Raw genomic sequence first — 19260 nt, 5'->3', positions numbered from 1 at the left:
TTTTGTAATATTTCAAAGTGTTGTGGAAAGTAAATGCCTTTCTAGCTCTGTGTTACTGTTCCAAAGATTGAGGGCTTTTGAATATTTGCAAATATTCAAATATTCTTTGAATATTTGCTTTTGAATATAGAGGATAGTTAACTGTTGTTTAAACTATTTCTTTAAAAATGATTGGTTTTGGTTTTATTATTTTCAGGCTGACGATATCAGAGCTCTGCTTACTGATGCAATGCCTCCTGAAGCCTTGCCAACATGCTTTAAACCTCAAGCCACTGTTGTTAGTGCCTCAGTCATTTCACCAGCATCCACTCCATCCTGTCTGTCTGCTGCCAGCAGTATAGATAACCTTGCAGGACCTCTGGCTGAAATGGCAGTGGCAGGCGCATCTAATGCTGGAGATGGAGCAACAGGAACAGAGAGGAAAGAAGGAGAAGGTACTCTTCCCAATTATAGGAAATTGCCGAAGTCACAGTCCTAAATATGCATAATGGGAAATCATCTTTTATCCGAATTTTTGAGGAAATAAGGTCTTGTTTAGATCATGACTTCTAAAGCTTTGTCGGGGTGGGAGGGGTGGAGTGGGAATCTTAACACTTGAAGAAATAGATAAAACAGATTTTCCCTTTGGAATAACTATTTTTCTGGACTTTGTCTTTTTATTTGGGACTTTTAAATTAGTGAACATATAGAATATTTGGTCTTTGTGTACAAACTCGATTGGTATAAGGCATATATAAAATTATAGTCAACATTGTAAAAACTGTAGGTTGATGGATGTTCGGAGGGTGAAATATCTTTTGGTGTTTGCTACGTTACCAACCAGCATGAGTAGGTTACTCATTAAAGTTATATAACATTAGAGGAGGAGGAGGTGGATAGAGCAGAAAAAATGGAATGTGCAGATGGTAACTTTATCTGCCACATGTAGCCTCTTAATGCTCACCAAAAGAGAAGATTTTATTCATAATGAGAATTAATATTATTTGCCATAAAAAAAATCCCATACATTTTGGCTCTATGTCTCTTGTTTATTCTTTACTTTTTTTTCTACCAGTAGTAAAGATTTGTTTTCTTGTATAAGATGCAATAAGAGGAAATATTTCAGATCGAAAAGATTACAGTTAAAGGACTAAGGATTTATATGGAGGTTTGGTGACTAGTTTGTATTGATGACTTACATGAAGGATATTTCTGTTGTAGTTGTTGGTCTTGACATGAATATCAGCCAGTTCTTGAAAAGCTTGGGTCTGGAGCATCTCCGGGACATATTCGAAACAGAACAGGTAAAAATGATCCTAAGCTAGCGTTGCATTTATTCTTCTATTTCAGTTCAGTAATGTGCATGAAATGGAAAGATATGATGGCTAGCATCCAAAGAGCCTCGTAGCTAAGTTTTCTGTCAGAATGCTTTGGTCTTTTATTTCTAAAGCAACCACCTGACATACTTTATGGTAAACTGAATTTTTTAAAAAGCTAATGAGAAGTTACCTGGAGTTAACTATTTGATGACATTCAGTTTTACTTAAGCTGAGCAAAGCAATTCAAGTGATACTTTAATCGGTTTATTTTTTCTTCAGCCCTATAGCCCTCTTTTTTTAAAAAAAATCCAGGTATCTTGTATAGTATTAGTTCTACTTTGTTTCTTCTCATTTCAATTAACATGTAAATAATTTTTCTAAGTTCTATCTTAAAAACAAAAAAAAGGAATCTTGGTGCTTATGTTAATTACCTAGCATTTTTCCATCCATTGCTTCAGCAAAGGAAGTTCAAATTACATTTTTTTTAAAAAACCCAATGCAAACATGAATAAATATGTCCCATTTCTGCTCTCTGTAATTATTCTCTATGCTGGGGGCATGAAACTCATATTGTGCTGAAGGCTGAAGAGAGAGAGAGAAATGTTTGGTGCTTGCTACCAGTTATTCTTCTCCTGTCTTCAGCTGTCCCAGTACAATTTATCTGACCAGCCAGCTGGGCCCTTGATCTTCTTAGAATCCTTTCCCCATCCCTACTTAAAATATGCTGGCTTTCCTAGTTTCAAAGTGTCTAATGAAAAATGCTACTTTTTCCTTCTGTCTGTGCTACTCAGATTACCTTGGATGTACTAGCAGACATGGGTCATGAGGAGTTGAAAGAAATTGGCATCAATGCCTATGGGCATCGTCATAAGTTAATAAAAGGTGTAGAGAGGCTTCTAGGTGGGCAACAGGGTAAGTCTGCTTTAAATCTAGAAATTTTAAAATGATGGCAGTGGACAGTACGCCATCAGTCCTAGTTTTATCATTGGTTCTTCTTGCTGAATATATGTGCATACAAGTTTAATATATTTTCCTTTTCAGGCACCAATCCTTATCTGACTTTTCACTGTGTCAGCCAAGGGACAATTCTTATAGATCTTGCTCCTGATGATAAAGAATACCAATCTGTAGAAGAGGAGGTAAAAATTAATAATTTTAAATAGTCTTAAAATAGGTCTTTGAATATAACACAATTGTTTCTTTGTTTGCAACATTTCTGTACTATGCAACCCTTATGTGTCACTGTAAGTTGGGGGTGGGGGCATGAAGGGAGGCTCAGCCAATCTCAATCTATACATGGTTGTACTTTGACAATAAAGGTTCATTCAACACCCAGGTAGTCAAGTAATTTTAGATAACATAGTGGAATTTTGTACATATGCAGTCTACTTTGCAAAAGACATGAAAACCCCTTAATTTCACAAAACATGAACAGACCTAATCATGTTTCAGAGGTAGGAAACAACATCCTAGAGCAAGCTAAATCCAAAAAGTGCTAGGGAATTCCTGGATGCTTGACATTCAGACAAATCAGCCATTAAAAAACACATAGAGGTAAACCACATTTACGTATCATTCAATAGAGACCCCCCCCCCCAAAAAAGCTAAAGAGGAAACAAAAGCAATCAACACCCTGATAAGCAGGGATTAACATAAGACAAACAAGCAGGAAACAGCAGCGTGACCAAGGAACTACCAAGGAGAAAGTAACAACTCATCAACATTGACAGGGCAAGCTACTACTGTATATTTATTTACCAAATTTATATGCCACCCTTCTCAGTGTTACAGCAACTCTGGGTGGCTTACAGGATAATAAAAAGTAAAAAAAAAGTAATGCAAAACAATTAAAATTAGAAAGATTAAATAAGAAACAAAAATTAAGAGGACAGGTGACATAGGGATGGGAATCTTCTCTCTACCCCAGCAACTACTGCCAGCCTAGAACACCCGTATAAAACCCCACTCCGTTCTAGCTTTGGAGATCTAGTTGTATAACTAAATATCTGCAAGCAAACAACCAAGGTCAAAGAACACCAAGGATTCCACAGTTGACTACTGAGCTACAGGTATTCTCTTCTATTGGTAGCATAGTGCAGGACAGAGCAGCCAAGATATACAAAGAATGGAAATCTAGGGTGGAGGTTTGTCACACCTTTGAGTCACTTTCATAGTAGAAGAACATTCTTTTTTCACCTAGGGATATATTTTTGCTTACATGTATTCTTTGCATATTGCTAGAATGAATGCAGCATTATGGTTTATTTCAGTTCCTCTGCCTAAAGAGGCTTTGCAGTGTAAAAAGTTTAGAATTTTATGGAAGTATTACTTTCCCTCAGTCTGAAGAGATCTTTCTATTTCCTGTACTTAAAAAGAAACCCCTATTTAGGATAGCTTGCATTCAGGGTTTCGTGCAATAGATATCATTAAATGTCTACCGAAAGCAGATGGGGAAACTGGGAATTTCAGAAGTAGCAGATAAGGAAAAGTTGAAACCTTTTTTCCTTACATCTAGTCCCAAACCCACTTAGCCAGTGATAGTTCTGTTTAGAAGGACTTTTATCATGTGTAATTTGCTTCTTTTTTTCTTCAAAATCTTTCTATGCTGATTATACATGATGTGCAGATGGAGTCTTGAGAGTTGACCAGGTGCAGAAATAAATCAGGAATGAAGTCTTGCTATCACCGAGAGAAGTCAAATTGCACAACTAGACTCATACAGCCCAAAATTTGAGAGTCTCTTTCTTTATGAGTCAGAAGGTGGCAGCACTCAGCCGATGTCCTCTGCACTTGTAAGCTAAGCAAAGTCAGCCCAGGCTGGCTGGCTGCTTAGGTGGGACACTTTCAAGGAATACCAGGCCATAAGTTAAATGTGGAGGTGAAGAAACGTAACAGATACAGTGCAAACCTCTTTCTTATTGTAATCAAGAAACGTACATGGATTTATGCAAAGGTGTGCTGAATAGGATAATTGTTAGGTTCAGACAGACGAATGACTCAGTGAGGGTTTAACAGCAAAAGGTTTATTAATACACATAGGTCAACTGACAACTGTCAAAATAACTCCGGCTTATATACTCGAGCCGTTTGAACTGTATCCAATCCCTAGCCCGGGTTTTCCCGCCTTTACAACGTTAGCCAATAATTGCACCCAAGCCTCCCGCTTCAAAGGAACCTTCTTTGCAATAAAGCTACTGACATAACACCCCTTCCCCCCCAGTTGATGTTATTTGTTGATGTAATCACTCAAGTATTTGGGTGGCTTATGGACCCTAGATGGGTATCTATTGGACTTGCCTCTTACGTCATTGTTAACTGACTGATTGACTGGCTGATATTTATGGGTCTGGAATTTTGGGTTACAGGCTCTGAAGATTCACTACTAACTGATTGTAATTGCTGTTGTGGCTGTTGTTGTTGTTGTTGCTCAGGTACTGCTGGCCTGTCCGTAGGGAACAGCTCCCAATCAATTTGAAAATGTTGTGGGTTTGCTACAGCTACACTGGGTTGAGTTTCCACTTCTCCTCCACTATCTGACAAGTCGTTTTGATTAAGCCAAGATGCAGTATCGCCCCCGTGTTCGATTTGACTCCCATTGACTGACATACTTTCGGCAACGGTTGACAGAGTCCCACGGCAGTCCGGTACACGGGTGTGCCGCTGATAGTTAATAAGGCAGCCGCCTTTTTACGGTCGTCGGTTATGCCGTTCACGAGCAAAAACCCTTCGACCTGTCCAACATATTCTTCCCAGTCCTCTGGGTAGTTTGGATCAAATTCTTTTAAAGAGCCAAGTTGCGCCATTCGGAGGCTTGTCGATTCCGCCGCGGCTGCTTGCGGTTGACTGTGTATTTTTAAATTTACCGCCTTACGCTCAGCTGGTTCTCGACGATCCTTCACTAGTCCGCCGTCGATCCCACCCTCGTCGCCACTTGTTAGGTTCAGACAGACGAATGACTCAGTGAAGGTTTAACAGCAAAAGGTTTATTAATACACATAGGTCAACTGACAACTGTCAAAATAACTCCGGCTTATATACTCGAGCCGTTTGAACTGTATCCAATCCCTAGCCCGGGTTTTCCCGCCTTTACAACGTTAGCCAATAATTGCACCCAAGCCTCTCGCTTCAAAGGAACCTTCTTTGCAATAAAGCTACTGACATAACAATAATAATAACAAGTTTGATAATGAGGTCCCAAGGGGGTGTGAGTATTTTGAGGAATACCCTAGAGAAGTTGGGCTGATGGACTGCTGCCTAGCAGCATTAATCATTCTTATCTTGCTTGACTGACTTGGTTCCAGATAAACAGCAGGACAGAGAAGGCGAGACAAACAGGATGTCTTTGTTTTTCCAGACCACCACCAAGTGAAGACTGTTCTCTCTACCCCCCCCCCCCTCCCCATCCCTTTTCCTCCTCCACAGTCTTTGAAATGTCCTGGTTAATTTATTGACAGCCCATCTGTATTTGTTTATGATAAACCGAATTGAATTTGAATATTGGCAGCATTTACCTAGATTTATCCAAGAATTGTTATCAACTAAATAAGATTTTATGTTTACTGACTCTACCATTTGATTGTTTAACAGATGCAGAGCACCATCAGGGAACACAGAGATGGTGGTAATGCTGGGGGAATCTTCAACAGGTATAATGTCATTAGGGTAAGTTTCAAAGGGTTTATATGCCTAGCTCAAAAAATTTTGACGGAAACATCAAATCAATTGATCCCAGCAGAAGGAAGTAGGGATGATACTGTGTCTTCAGGTCCTTGATTTTGAAGCTCTTTTGACTATCATCTAGGGTGGGCAAAGCATTTGAAAGAGATGCTTTACAAAGTTCATTAGTAATGGCCTTTTTGCTGAAAATGAATAAAAATGAACTGGTGATTTCTGGATTCGCCAATGTAAAAAGGCTGTATGGGGAGAAGGGAACTATGTTATATAATTTTGAAGAGGGGAGATTGTATTAAGTATATCTATAACTGCTGTAAAGAAAATTAGAAATCATTTTAAGTATTCTTATCCTTCTCTTTCTTTGCTCTCGATTGTTTTCAATACCTTTTTCTTTATCTTTCTTTTTCCTTCTATATATGTTCACGTTTATCTTTTATCTTCGTAAAAAATACTTAATATAAATTATGTATATATGTAAAAATACAAGTGCATTAGTGCAAGCAAAGCAAGTCTCTTTGCGGCACCAAAGCAACTTCACCCCTTGCATGTTTGTGCAGCTGCTGCAAAGGCTGTTCTTGCATGTCTGCATGCACATGCACAGATCCTACATCTGTGGAGCCAGGCAGCCAAGCAAAGGCAGCTTTTGAAACAACTGCAACAGCCCTCTTGGAGGACAGCTGCTTTATTTATACCAGGGGTCTTCCAACTTGGCAACTTTAAGACTTGTGGACTTCAACTCCCAGGGCTGGCTGAGGAATTCTGGGAGTTGAAGTCCACAAGTCTTAAAGTTGCCAAGTTTGAAGTCCCTTGGTTTATACTAACATCCACCACAGCTTGGAAGACTGCACATTTAAATCACTTTTCATCTCCCTGGTGGCTTTAAAATATTAAATCTTAAATTATTATTTTATACAGTAAATGTAACATACATATATGTACATTATGTACATATGTAATACATAATTTTTATTATATTTTATATTGCTCTGTTCTTTCAAAATGCATGCAGTTTCGGTCAAGAACAAATATATTTTACTCATAGTGAGTAAGTGAGCGACTTAATTTTATCCAAATTGTGGAGTTCTTAGTGCTCTTGAGTTTGTTGTTTGCTTGCCGACATTTTGTTACCTGACTAGGTAACATCTTCAGTGCTAGAGGAGAGTGGGGTTTGCTCTCTCTTCTAGCACTGAAGATGTTACCTAGTCAGGTAATGAAACATCTGCAAGCAAACAAGCTTAGAGAGCACCAAGGACTCCACCATTCAACCCTGAGCTGCATATATTATTTTCTGTTTATCCCAGTCATATTCATGTAGTTAACAATCTGCTAATATGAACTTTGTAGGGAAGGATAAGCATATACTAGATTTGTTAAGAATACAGTAAAGATACAGTGCATAAAATACAGTTTTAAAAAGAGAAACAAATTGGAGTGATGTGATGTTCTGTGGTAAGTATGAGTCTTTAGCTAAATCATATCCATTTCATAGTTTGGAGAAAAATTGAGCTACTTGAGGTTGCCTGAGATGCATGAACTTCTGTTTGTAGGTATATTTGTGAGCCTTACTAACAGAAAACAAAGCTGTCCAAAAGAAGGAGCAAATTAAATTAACCTTTAATTATTCTGGTCGTCATTACTAAAACTAAGTTTTTTTAAAACAAAACCACAGAATCCATTTTAAAAATTATGCAGCTTAATAGAGTCATACTGACTCGGGCTTCTGTACTTTTGTCTTCATGGTGTGTTGTTGTTGTTGTTTTTTCCTTATTCCATAGATTCAAAAGGTTGTGAATAAAAAACTAAGGGAGAGATTTTGTCATCGTCAGAAAGAAGTCTCAGAAGAAAACCATAATCATCACAATGAACGCATGTTGTTTCATGGTATGTAAGGCAGCCCTCTAAGATGTGTATTTGCAGTATAACAACACTGGTTAAATGTACATAAATTGTACTTTGGTTTATTTACCATTCTGCTGTTTGATTGATTGTGGATTCTGGACTCAGCTCCAAGAAGCCAAAATGGACCTTTGGCTGATTTTTTTTTTTTTGGTCCTTTATCAGTACAGGTGTGCTACTCCTCCTGTAAGACTCTAGAGCAGACATGTCAAACACAAGGCCCAGGGGCCAGATCCGGCCCGCGAAGTGGTTTCATGCGGCCCGCGAAGCCATCCTGGAAACAGTGAGGGAACGGCCCCCACTGCCTTGGCCCTGGCCCAGAGACCCTCCTCCTGCCAGAGACCCTCAGATCTGTCCCACTCCTGCCCAGGCCCCCATAGGCACCCTTGATGCGAATGATGTAGAGCTGGCCACACCCACCCAGTAGGCCATACGCACTCTAGCACGCCCACCCAGTAGGCCATACGCACTCTAGCCACGCCCACCCAGTAGGCCATACGCACTCTAGCCACGCCCACCCAGTAGGACACGCCCACCCAGTAGGACACGCCCACCCAGCCCCTTGAGGGCAACTGCAGTACTGATGCGGCCCTCAATGAAATTGAGTTTGACACCCCTGCACTAGAGCATTTTTCAGCTCCTCAAAGAAATGGGGAGAAGTTTATGATGAAAGGGAAGGAACGTGGTAGAAAAGTCCTGCTGTGAAAGCAGTGTTCCCTTGCGGAGGCAATTCTATCGTGACCAATGTTTTACCTGGGTTTTTTTTAAAATCCCATCTAATGAAATGTGATAAAGATGCAGGTCAGGAAAAGAACAAGAGAGGCATGCCAGGCAATCCAGCCTTCTCCACAGATAGAAAAAGGAATCTGCCAGTCAGTTCAGAGAATCTTAAAGCGTGTGTTGCTTAGCAATAAAAATGATTACGTTCATAGATGCAATTGTGCTGCAATTGCTTCCTATTAGGAAAAAAAATCATAATCAAACCATACAAACCACGGCTGCTGTCTTTACTATGCGCAAGGAATTGAAAAGATTCTCTCTTTTCTGAGAAACCCAACCCAGCTTCTCCAGTACACTTAATATTAACACATGTCAGTAAGTTCTGGTGTTATCTCAACCCTTACATTAAGATAGGTTTTTCTGTCTTTGGGGAAAAAAATTAAGAGTGGGAGGTACGACATTTTCCTTAAATATATGGAAATTGTTCTTTTGAAAATCCATTGAATCTTCGGAATTCAGAATTTTCTGTCAGATTTTCCTTGGTTTATATCAGGGGTCCCCAACCTCTAGGCCAGGGGTGTCAAACTGCCGGCCCGCAGGCTGGATACGTCATGCTGAAACCGCACCCACCCCATTGCTGGCAATGGGAAAAAAGTCGCGACACGTCATGTGACGTTGCGAGTTTGACACCCCTGCTCTAGGCTGTGGCCCACCAGTGGGCCATGAGCTGTTTGCAACTGGGCTGCAGAAATGGCAGGTGAGCACACACGTATTCACATCCCCATTTGTGTGAACAGCAGGCAAGTGCGTGCGCGCAGACTCCATTTGTGTGAGAGGCAGGTTTGTGTGCCTACCACTTGCGCAAGTGGATCTTGCTTGCCAGCTGCTCGTGCAGAACCATCCCCTCTTCCCCCACTTGTTCCCCAAGCCAGAAAGGTTGGGGAACTCTGGTTTATATGATGGAACATGGATTAATTATTTTGCTAATTTGATGTTAAGATGAAGTTACAGTGCGTATAGTGCATATACATGTTTACATTTTTTGCTTTAGGCTCTCCTTTTATTAATGCGATTATTCATAAAGGATTTGATGAAAGGCATGCATACATTGGAGGGATGTTTGGAGCTGGGATTTACTTTGCAGAAAATTCCTCTAAAAGTAACCAATATGTATATGGAATTGGAGGAGGCACAGGCTGTCCTACACACAAAGATAGATCCTGCTATATCTGCCACAGGTGAGTTCTTGATACATTGGAGTATGTGGAAAATCAGGTACAATGTTTCCTTAGCTGACTGAATGCCAATTTAGAGGCAAAATTAGAAAAAAGACAGCACACATTTCTTAGTTTTCTAGCTTGAAAAAATATGAATGCTGAAATATGGATACTCCATAGCCTCTTGGAGGCTTCTGCAAAGTCAAAGATGGTTCAAAGAACACAAGAATAAAACACAATTTTTATTGCAACAAGTTGAAATGACAAAAATGACCCGATTGTTCTTTCAGTATGCAAACTGCAGTGGCTTGAGGACCAATTATTTGCAGAATGTATAGATATTCTGCTATCACTCACTTAGCCATTCATGCATTTGTGGGGAAATAGTTTTTCTGAAGTAGCTCCTGAATTGTGATTAAAACCATAGTAAAATGGTCCTAAGAGCTGATGATTTAAGCAAGAAGGAAATTTCCCCCTGCTTTAAACAGTGTTTGAGAATTGAAAATCGATAGGTTGTACAACCTGTAGATCTCTGACATTGTACATATGAAATGTTTTGCTGCGCTTTTTACATTATTTTCTTTCTGTCTTCTTTTAGACAAATGCTTTTTTGCCGTGTGACATTGGGAAAGTCCTTCTTGCAGTTTAGTACCATGAAAATGGCCCACGCTCCTCCAGGACATCACTCTGTAATTGGCAGGCCAAGTGTCAATGGACTCGCCTATGCCGAGTATGTCATCTATAGAGGGGAACAGGTAGGTGGCATATGAAAATGGCATCTGTCTTCTTCATTGGCTCACTGAAATCTTTGCCCTAGGCCAGGGGTAGGCAACCTCGGCTCTTTTATGGCTCATGGACTTCAACTCCCAGAATTCCTGAGCCAGCTGGCTCAGGAATTCTGGGAGTTGAAATCCATGAGTCATAAAAGAGCTGAGGTTGCCTACCCCTGCCTTAGGCCATGCATTGTTAAGCACCACCAAAAAGGCGTCAGAGCAACTTCCTATTGTTAATGATAAATTCCGGTTGGCTTGAGCATCACAGAATATTACCGTGACAAAGTAGATGTTTTTAAAAAGATGCAGGGTTCTTTCATGCTTTACAGTGCAAACTGCCTTAAATCAGGAGTAAATAACTGTTTGCTTTGGTCTTCCTGCAGTCTGCAAGACCCCGAAGCCTGTTTTAAAAGTTTGATTAAGCAAATGCTGCCTTCTGCCGTCTGCAGAGGCACTTTTCTCTAGCACTAACAGTGGCTGAATTTTCCTCCAGAACAATATGCGCCCATGATCTGTGGTAAACTACTGGAGCAGTATTGTACTCTGTAAACAAAATTAGCAGCTCCTGCCTTTAAGAAGGACATCCTTAGCACTTTTTGAAAATTAGAAAGTGATTTTCAAGCCGTTCTACTCATCAAAATCTAGGAGGGTGCTTAATTGTTTATATTAGAGCTGATGTGTCATACTGTATCATACTTATGTCACACTGTGAAAAGATCTTATTTAAGCTCTTGTTGAGATGTTGGTTTCATGAATTAGACTGTGAATTATGCTTCCAAAACTTTGATCACTTTCCACGCCATCTCCTTTCTGCAGAGGAGGAAAGGAACGAGCACGGCAGAGAAGAGTGTAGTAGCACTTTGCAAATGGATAAAAGTCCACATCAGATACACAGATTTTGAATACTGTCTGGTGTAATTCCTACAATAACAACAACTACTACTACTTCTTCCCAAAAATCAGACAAAAAATTGCTTCCATCAATTAGATATCATTGCCTCGCCTACTGTGACCTTTGCACTCCCTAGAAGTGTTCAGTGCAGTTCCTGGTGGTCAGTTTCTCTTCAGACAATACTTAGGAAGATATCAGATGCTGACCTTGGCTTTTATACATCTTTTCTGCCCCATTAGAGTATGCCATTTTTCCCCAAATGAACAAGTAAAAAAAAGATGATTTTCTATTTGAAGCCATGGAAAAGTATCTGTTCTACATAACATGACAGATATTAAATGGATTGCGTTAGAAGCAAAAATATAAGAGAATTGTATCTCCTAAGACAGAAGTAATATAAAAATTAAGTAAAATGAACTTTTTCTGTGTTTTTTTAAAATTATTTCTGTATAATGTGCATTAATATGGGTGTATCTGCTTATTTGTAGGCTTACCCCGAGTATCTCATTGCATACCAAATTGTAAAGCCAGATACTCCTTCACAGACAGCAGTGGCTGCGGAACAGAAGACCTAGTAGATGCTGGTTCATTGAAGTAGATTACGTGACTTATGTACTGGATGGCTGAGATTAGTTTCGAAACATCAACATTATATGGAATTCTCATCATTCTGGAACTGCTTTATGTCTTTTATAAAGCATTGCTCTGTAAATGAATCTGAGTACCTGATCTGTACTCAGTTGCTACTATTCCTTTTGAGGAAATGTTTACAAAGATTTGCCTTTTAACATCCTTTCTCAGGCTCACTTTCCCTGCAGTTGCCATGGGTGTAATGAGAGCATCACTGCTTCCGTGTGGATATGTGGAGACGTAATTTGTAGTACTGTGCTACAACTCTCTTGAAAGAACAGCAGCCAATACTGATGCAAGAGCTGTAATGAAGTGCAGAGCTTCTATTGAACCCATGCCATCCCCTCAGCGTTCAAGGCTGGTTTTAGTTTTTAGAAGCCTTTAGTCAGTTATTTATTTCCACTTTATTCTTCTGTTACAAAAATGAGCCAGACCCTCCCTTGAGGATGTTTTTGCACAAAGTCAGGTTGACTGAAATCACTTAACAATGCAATAGGAATTTCTTATCCAAGAAGGTGTTAGAGATACAGTTCTTTGGTCTGGGATTCTTTTTGCACTTTCTATGAACTCTTTTTATGTTGCTAGAAACATAATTTTGAGGTAGAAGCCCTGCTTTACTCCTACCAAGTTTCTCTTTCTTTATAAGGTGTTCATACTAGCATCCGTGTGTAGCAGCTTCTTTGAGAAATGGTCTCTGTTCCTCTGTTTTGCTTTCTCCTGTCTAATATTCCAGTATCACGGTTTGAAATGTGTCTAATAAAATGAATAGGAAATACTTGTTGGATGAAACTGACTAGACACAGGATGCCGTTTTCTCTCTGCCCTTGCTCAAGTGAAGTTGTAAGCAAGTTAGTGAAATTCCTCAAGGTCAATTGAACTTGATATCTTCTCTTGGTATTTGTTCTGGTGTTTTTTTTATATTTTCATCAGATAATGAACAGCAAGGGAGCAGAGCTGTGAGTCAGAAGCCTAGTCCAATTCTACATGTGTGCATAAAGTCCAAAAGGACCATTTTCTCCCCCACAAAGGGCCTATTAGACTATAAAAATTAAGTGTAAAGCTTGCTTGAGGCCCTTTTTCCTTCAACAGGAATAACTCTTTATATTATGTCTGGATTCATCCCTGATTTTCTTTATGGCAATTCCACTTACATATCACCTTGTCATCATCATTAATATCAAAAATCTACCAATAAAAACAATCTCCCTCCAACCCAACCCACCCCCAAAACCCCATCATTTTTAAACAATTCAGTGACTTTCAGGGAAAAGTAGTAGTAGAGATCTATAAGTAAAATATATAATGGAGAGAGACTGCAATATTGCTTTGCAAAATCTTTGGTAATTAAAACAGCCAAAGAAAATTTGCTTGCAATATACCGGTAGTTCTTACGTGGACGTTTTTTTATTCCTTGAAAGTAACGGTATTATAGTATGAAATCTACTGGCATCTGCTTGGAAATGGGCAACGGTCTTACCTGATGAACAAAGCCACCACCAAAAATCTTCTTCCAAAGAGATTTCTAATATATATTAGAAAAATATATCTAATGCATATTGGAATGATGTACAGTTTAGAAAAAAAATCATGTAAACATTTGTCAGATTCAGCATTTGATCCAGGAGACAAAACAAGTTAACTTGCTGTGAATCTTTCACTTTTGTTTCTGTTGTTTGAGGTTACTCAGTCTGCCTGGGTTTCTCGGCATGTGATGACATATGGCCCAAACTCACCAAGATCTGAAATAAATATCTAAATTTGGAAAGGATCCAGATGATGAACATTCATTTAGAAACCTTTGTTTTTAAGCACAGCTCTGGGCAAAGTGCTAACTATGGTTGAATTGCAAAGATGTGAAAAATCTACATTTTGACAACTTCACGTGGATACGAATTAGGACTCAGCTGTTTTTTTCATATTTAATCCAAATGGTTAACATGGATGTGGAAGCCTAATGTTCTTTTTCCTCCAGTAAGAGAGAATATTGATTCTGTGGTTGTCTTTTTCCTCCCGTGTGATGGTTAATCTAATGAGTAATTTGAATCCTAAATTCTGAGAATCTCAAATTGCTCCTGTTTTATAACATGTTTCCTGTAGACTAAAAGGTGCTGTCCAAGGAATTCCATTTTCAGTTACTTGTATCTTGTAGTAATATGATTTTTGTTACTCCTTTCTGGTCAGACTTTGAAAAATATACATGCAAATTTACTCAAGTCTTTGGTGATCTAAAAGCCTAATAAGGGGCATCCTAAAAAAAATTGCACACATAGCATTTAATGCCATTCAGTTAATGTTCCCACATAAAGGAGTTGAGAATTGCTGCAAAGGACTTGTACACTTGATTCTGAACTATATTTCTTTGGGATAAGACAAACTAATATATTTGATAGATTATCTCTCAATATGTTCTGAATAGAAAACCGGAAAAGTGATTTGGTCATATGTGTGCAGTCTTCAAAGTAACAAAAGTGGTGTTAGCCTTAAATAAATTACATTTAGGGCTTCCTTCAACCCACTGGGGTAAAAAACTCCAGCCACATCAAGAGATAATAAGTTGCCATAAATATAGTGCCATTTATTGGTCTTGTTCCACTCTGAGAAATATGTATAGGTTGAGACTTTTTCAGAGTTTAAATGTGACAGGCTTACTGTCACAATACAATGTTGGATATAACCATAGAGCATTATCTATGTGGGCTTGATTCTAGCACTTGTAACCGTAATTAGGAATTTTAAGTATCCTGATCATTTATGAAGGTTACACCTAGTACAAATAGCAGTAAATCTGCTTACAGCAACATTTAGTTTTGAAAGGGACTCTACAGCCAATTCATTGATGAATATGTTTATATGATGTATGTATTTGCAACAACACATTTGTTGTATTACATGTTTAGGTACATACCTATAAATATAAATTGGTGAATAATCTGTTGAGCCTTTTTTTAATTACAGTCCTGGGAGTTGGGAAATGGGGGTTACAGCTATGATAATATATTTGGCTATTTTTGATTGTCCTAATGTCACATGCCATTGTGAGGAGAGGGGGAAAGGAGGAGAGAGCTGATAGCTACTTTATGCTTTATTTATTGCTGGAATTTGCAAAAACAAATAGATGTAAAATTTGGCTTTTTCTCTAAGTTAACCATTTCATAGAAGAAACAAAGGATGGAATAGTCTCATAGTTGCTCTCTCAGCAGACAGTCATGTAAACTGGGGGATAGAAATGGAATAAAGTATTTAAAATAGCCATCAATTAAAAAATACAGCATATTTTAAAATTTCCATTCATTGAAGCCTATGAATTCTCTGAATACAGAATTCATAACTCTAAAGTGCAAAATATATTACAGCTTTGTTTAGAAGTCCCAACCAATTCAAAGATGGTACCTTATGAATATAATCTCTTAGACTATTTTTATGCAATGTCCAAACCATGGGATATTTGTTTTGCATATAAATAAGGTTTTGATTTAAATCTTTGTCCACAAACCTGGAAAATTCAGTGCAGAGGCACTGAATTTTGGGAATGGTCGTCATTTTTATTGTAGTATAATCCTCAGCATTCTTGAATGCCTGACATTGCATCGTGGTTTGCTGTCTGCCACAGTGATATTCCAGTAGTAATGGGTTTTTTTCTTCTTCTGGGACCATTATCTGTCAATGTTAATGACAATATTAAACAGATACGAGAGAACGTTTTATTGTCTCAAGATGGGTAAATGCTGTTTTTAGAATGAAAAGGCAGAATTTCCAGATTGGAATCTCCAGCAGTTTCATTGGAGATCTATGAGCTGATATAATGAACGGTTGTAATGTGCAGACTTGAATTGGGGAGGATATTCAGACCAATTACTGCAGCTGCGTGTTCCACTTTTATCCATTGTAGGCCAAGCAGCAGTTCCAAGAAGGCAATTTTTGAGTTGGGCAATGTCACAAAGAGAACAATTTGAAGGATTTCCCCTACTTGCAAAATGAAAAACTGGAGTGTTAGTTCATAGATCTTCCATGATGTATGTTTCCACCCTTAAGGAATTTTCCCACTAGGCAGCAAAACATTTTCAATTCCATCTGCCTACTAAAATACTAAATTTTGTCACTGAAAAATTAGATTTTTACATATGCCTTCAACTTGATGTACATGCATGACATCCTGGTATCTCTTATTTTAATACTATTTTCTTAGCTTCTTCCTCCAAGTCACAACTGCATATTATTGTATCCTGGAGTGACTAAGACACAACTACCTAATGAGCCAAATGCAGTCTGTTGAAGCATGTTCTTATGGCAGCATAAAGCATGTACAAAAATGTACCATTTAAACTCTAGTTGCTGTTTACAAGAATGAAGCCAACATGCAAAGTCCACTACTGGATTGTATGACCTTGAAGGCCTGACTACACAACTACAGTGATTCTTGTGATCCAAATTTCTTGTTTCGTGGGTAGCGTCTGTGTATGGGCTATTGTAAATGTGGACAAAGCCACCGAGTTTGCTATCAGCGACCATGCTTTATGCTTTGATTTGGCTTGCAACTATCTATGGTAGTTCATGAGGTTGCAATCTAATATGGAAGAGTTAACATTTCTAGTATTTCCATATACTACATCGGGGCCTCAACCTTGGCAACTTTAAAGACTTGTGGACTTTAACTCTCAGAATTCTGAGAGTTGAAGTTCACAAGTTGTAAAGGTTGCCAGGGTTGGAGACCCCTGCACTACATGGTTACAGCCTTATGGGAAAGTATAACAAAGCATTCCACCACCAACCATCCCGCTGATTCTTTTTAAACAAGGATATAAACTATGTCTGCAAAAGAAACTTGGTTTTTGCTGGAGACCTTATTTTCAGAATTCAAATACAACCGTAAACCATAATGGGGTTTGTTTGTTTTTAAATTACTGTAACACAAAACATAAACTCATCCACTATGGTTCATTTCTTGGGTGCGTTCATATATTCTAAAACTAAGAGTATATCTTCAGCATTTTCTAATAACTTCTCAGTATTTTGCAGCCAACAGAATCAAGATTTACATATGCTGTACTTTTTTTTCATAGCTATGGAAAAATATGGAACAGAATTGGAATTGCCTGTCTACCTAATATTAGTTGAATCTCCATTAAAACATAAGTTTGTAGATTACAAATATTTTAGTGAGAAAGCAACAATCAGAATTTCTTGATTTCAAAGCAGGGCTTTGGTGGTACTCATTTCTTGGGTACTCCCTCCTATGCCAAAATTATACCAAATGATTCAAAAAAATTGGATAAAACTAACAATTGGTTATGAAAAATAAAATAGAATCATGTATATTTGTTCTATTTATACAATTTATACTTGGTGCCAGATGTTAATAAGCAAAATGAATAATACATAATTGTGGCTTGTAGAAGAGTTTTGTGATGTAGTTTCCTTCATGCTTTATTAGATGGGAAAAACATGAGGCAGACTAAATAATTGAGAACAGTTTTCAGAAAAGTAGCTGTACAACTATTGTATCAAAGCAGTCTTGTAGCCGCTTAAAGGCTAACAATTATAGCATTTGCTTTGTTTTTGGAGCAAAAGTTCCCTAAAAGTTTGTGCCATAATGTAGGGCGTATTTTCCTCTTCCTGTCTTCCATTAATGTTCCTTTTAGTCTGTAGGTTTGAAGGGGAAAAAAAGACCAAGTATACATCTAAACAAAAATATCTGTATACCACTACCAGTTTTGTAATTTATTGATCATAAAATAGATGTTTTTGTGTACTGGTTCTGCGGGAAAAAGAGTTATTGGTAAAAGGTTTTAAAGGCTTTGTTTATAGTGCAATTTCAACAATATTTTGTAATTTATTTGTCATGCCTTCAAGACTTCCAGCAAGTTTTCAGAATAGGTGATTTTGTTTATATAGGTTGATGGCTACTGCAAAACAAAAAACAAACAAAAAAACCCAACCCTCTTTAGATCATTTTGGCACCTCATTTATTTTCATAGGCATTAAAGTACTAGCTTTGCATTTTGAGAATAATCTTGTGTAACTTGCTTGCATAGCTAGCCTTGTATTCTTGATTTCTTTTGGCAATAGAAAAACATATGAAGTCTCGGTATGGCTTCTTCATTGTCTGTGAGTTGGAGTTGGTTATTTCCCTTTTTTTCTTAAGAGTTAGGTTCTCTTAATTTACCAGTGTGATGGAATTTTGCATAAAGCCAATGTAACAACCGAGTTAGCTCTTGTGCTTTCACTTAATGTCAGACATATAGTACTTGTGACAGAAAAGAATCAATAAACACTCCTTTTTTAATACTTGAACATTTGTACTTTTACTATGACGTATTAACAATCCTGGAACCATTCTCCTGTAATTGTAGTAGTAGGGTTGGTCGCGATAGCAGTCTTGAGATTTCCTTCCTAGCTTACTACCGTATTTCATCTTAACTTCTTCAAAATGCCTTTTGTTCACCCTCCACACAGATAAGCGTGTATTTTAGTGTATCTTGTACTTGAGCAAACTAGGAATACGTCTGGCCATTATATAAACCAGGGGTCCCCAACCTCTGGACTTTGGCACGGCACCAGGCCATGGCCTGTTCAGAACCAGGCCACAAAAGTGGCAGATGAGAGCATGCAGCTTCACTTGTGTGAGCGATGCACATGTGCCCAAAGCTGCCACTCGCAGAAAACCATCCCTTTTCTCTCCCCCCCCAGTAGTCCGCCAAGCCAGAAAGGTTGGGGACCACAGATGTAAACCACCTTTTTATCATCACGTTTCCCTATAAACACGTTCCGCAAATGAAAGTGAAATTGTATCTTTCAACTCAAATTTGCTTGGATTAAAGCAAAACAATCTTGCGTACCTGAGAAAGGTGGGAAATAATTTTTTTTAAAAATGCCCAAAACCAATCTCCGATGGGCCCGCAGTCTACAAAAACATTGTTAGAATCTATCTAAATTCTCTGCAAAGTGTCAGTCAAAAGCATGTTTTTTGACAATATCCCATTTTAAAAAGGAAAAAAAAAATACCTCCTGGTAGTAGGAAGCCTGCTTTGGTTTGAATGCAGAAACTGATGCATGTGGTCAACTGAGGAGCACAACTGAGGCCAAAGGTTCTGTTGCTAAAGCATGTCTTGCTTTAAGTGAGTTTTGCCCCATTTTACAACCTTCCTTGTCACAACTGCTAA

The 19260-nt window shown here is 38.3% G+C and overlaps 1 protein-coding gene across 1 annotated transcript in view; it reads left to right on the top strand.

Moving 5' to 3' along the window:
* Window positions 1–18387, top strand: part of TNKS (tankyrase) — a 105408-nt gene extending 87021 nt beyond the window's left edge. The window contains exons 19-27 of the mRNA XM_083352833.1: window positions 197–434; window positions 1201–1283; window positions 2090–2210; window positions 2340–2437; window positions 5886–5960; window positions 7748–7853; window positions 9640–9826; window positions 10404–10560; window positions 11959–18387. Of these exons, the coding sequence (XP_083208959.1) occupies window positions 197–434; window positions 1201–1283; window positions 2090–2210; window positions 2340–2437; window positions 5886–5960; window positions 7748–7853; window positions 9640–9826; window positions 10404–10560; window positions 11959–12045 (1152 nt within the window). The 3' untranslated portion in view covers window positions 12046–18387. The remainder of the gene's footprint in view (window positions 1–196; window positions 435–1200; window positions 1284–2089; window positions 2211–2339; window positions 2438–5885; window positions 5961–7747; window positions 7854–9639; window positions 9827–10403; window positions 10561–11958) is intronic.
* The last annotated feature ends 873 nt before the right edge of the window (window positions 18388–19260 follow it).

The sequence above is a fragment of the Vipera ursinii genome (assembly GCF_947247035.1).
Source record: "Vipera ursinii genome assembly, chromosome: 2".
Taxonomy (NCBI): domain Eukaryota; kingdom Metazoa; phylum Chordata; class Lepidosauria; order Squamata; family Viperidae; genus Vipera; species Vipera ursinii.
The sequence above is the reverse complement of the archived record's forward strand: the minus strand, read 5'-3'. Positions and strand labels throughout refer to the sequence as shown.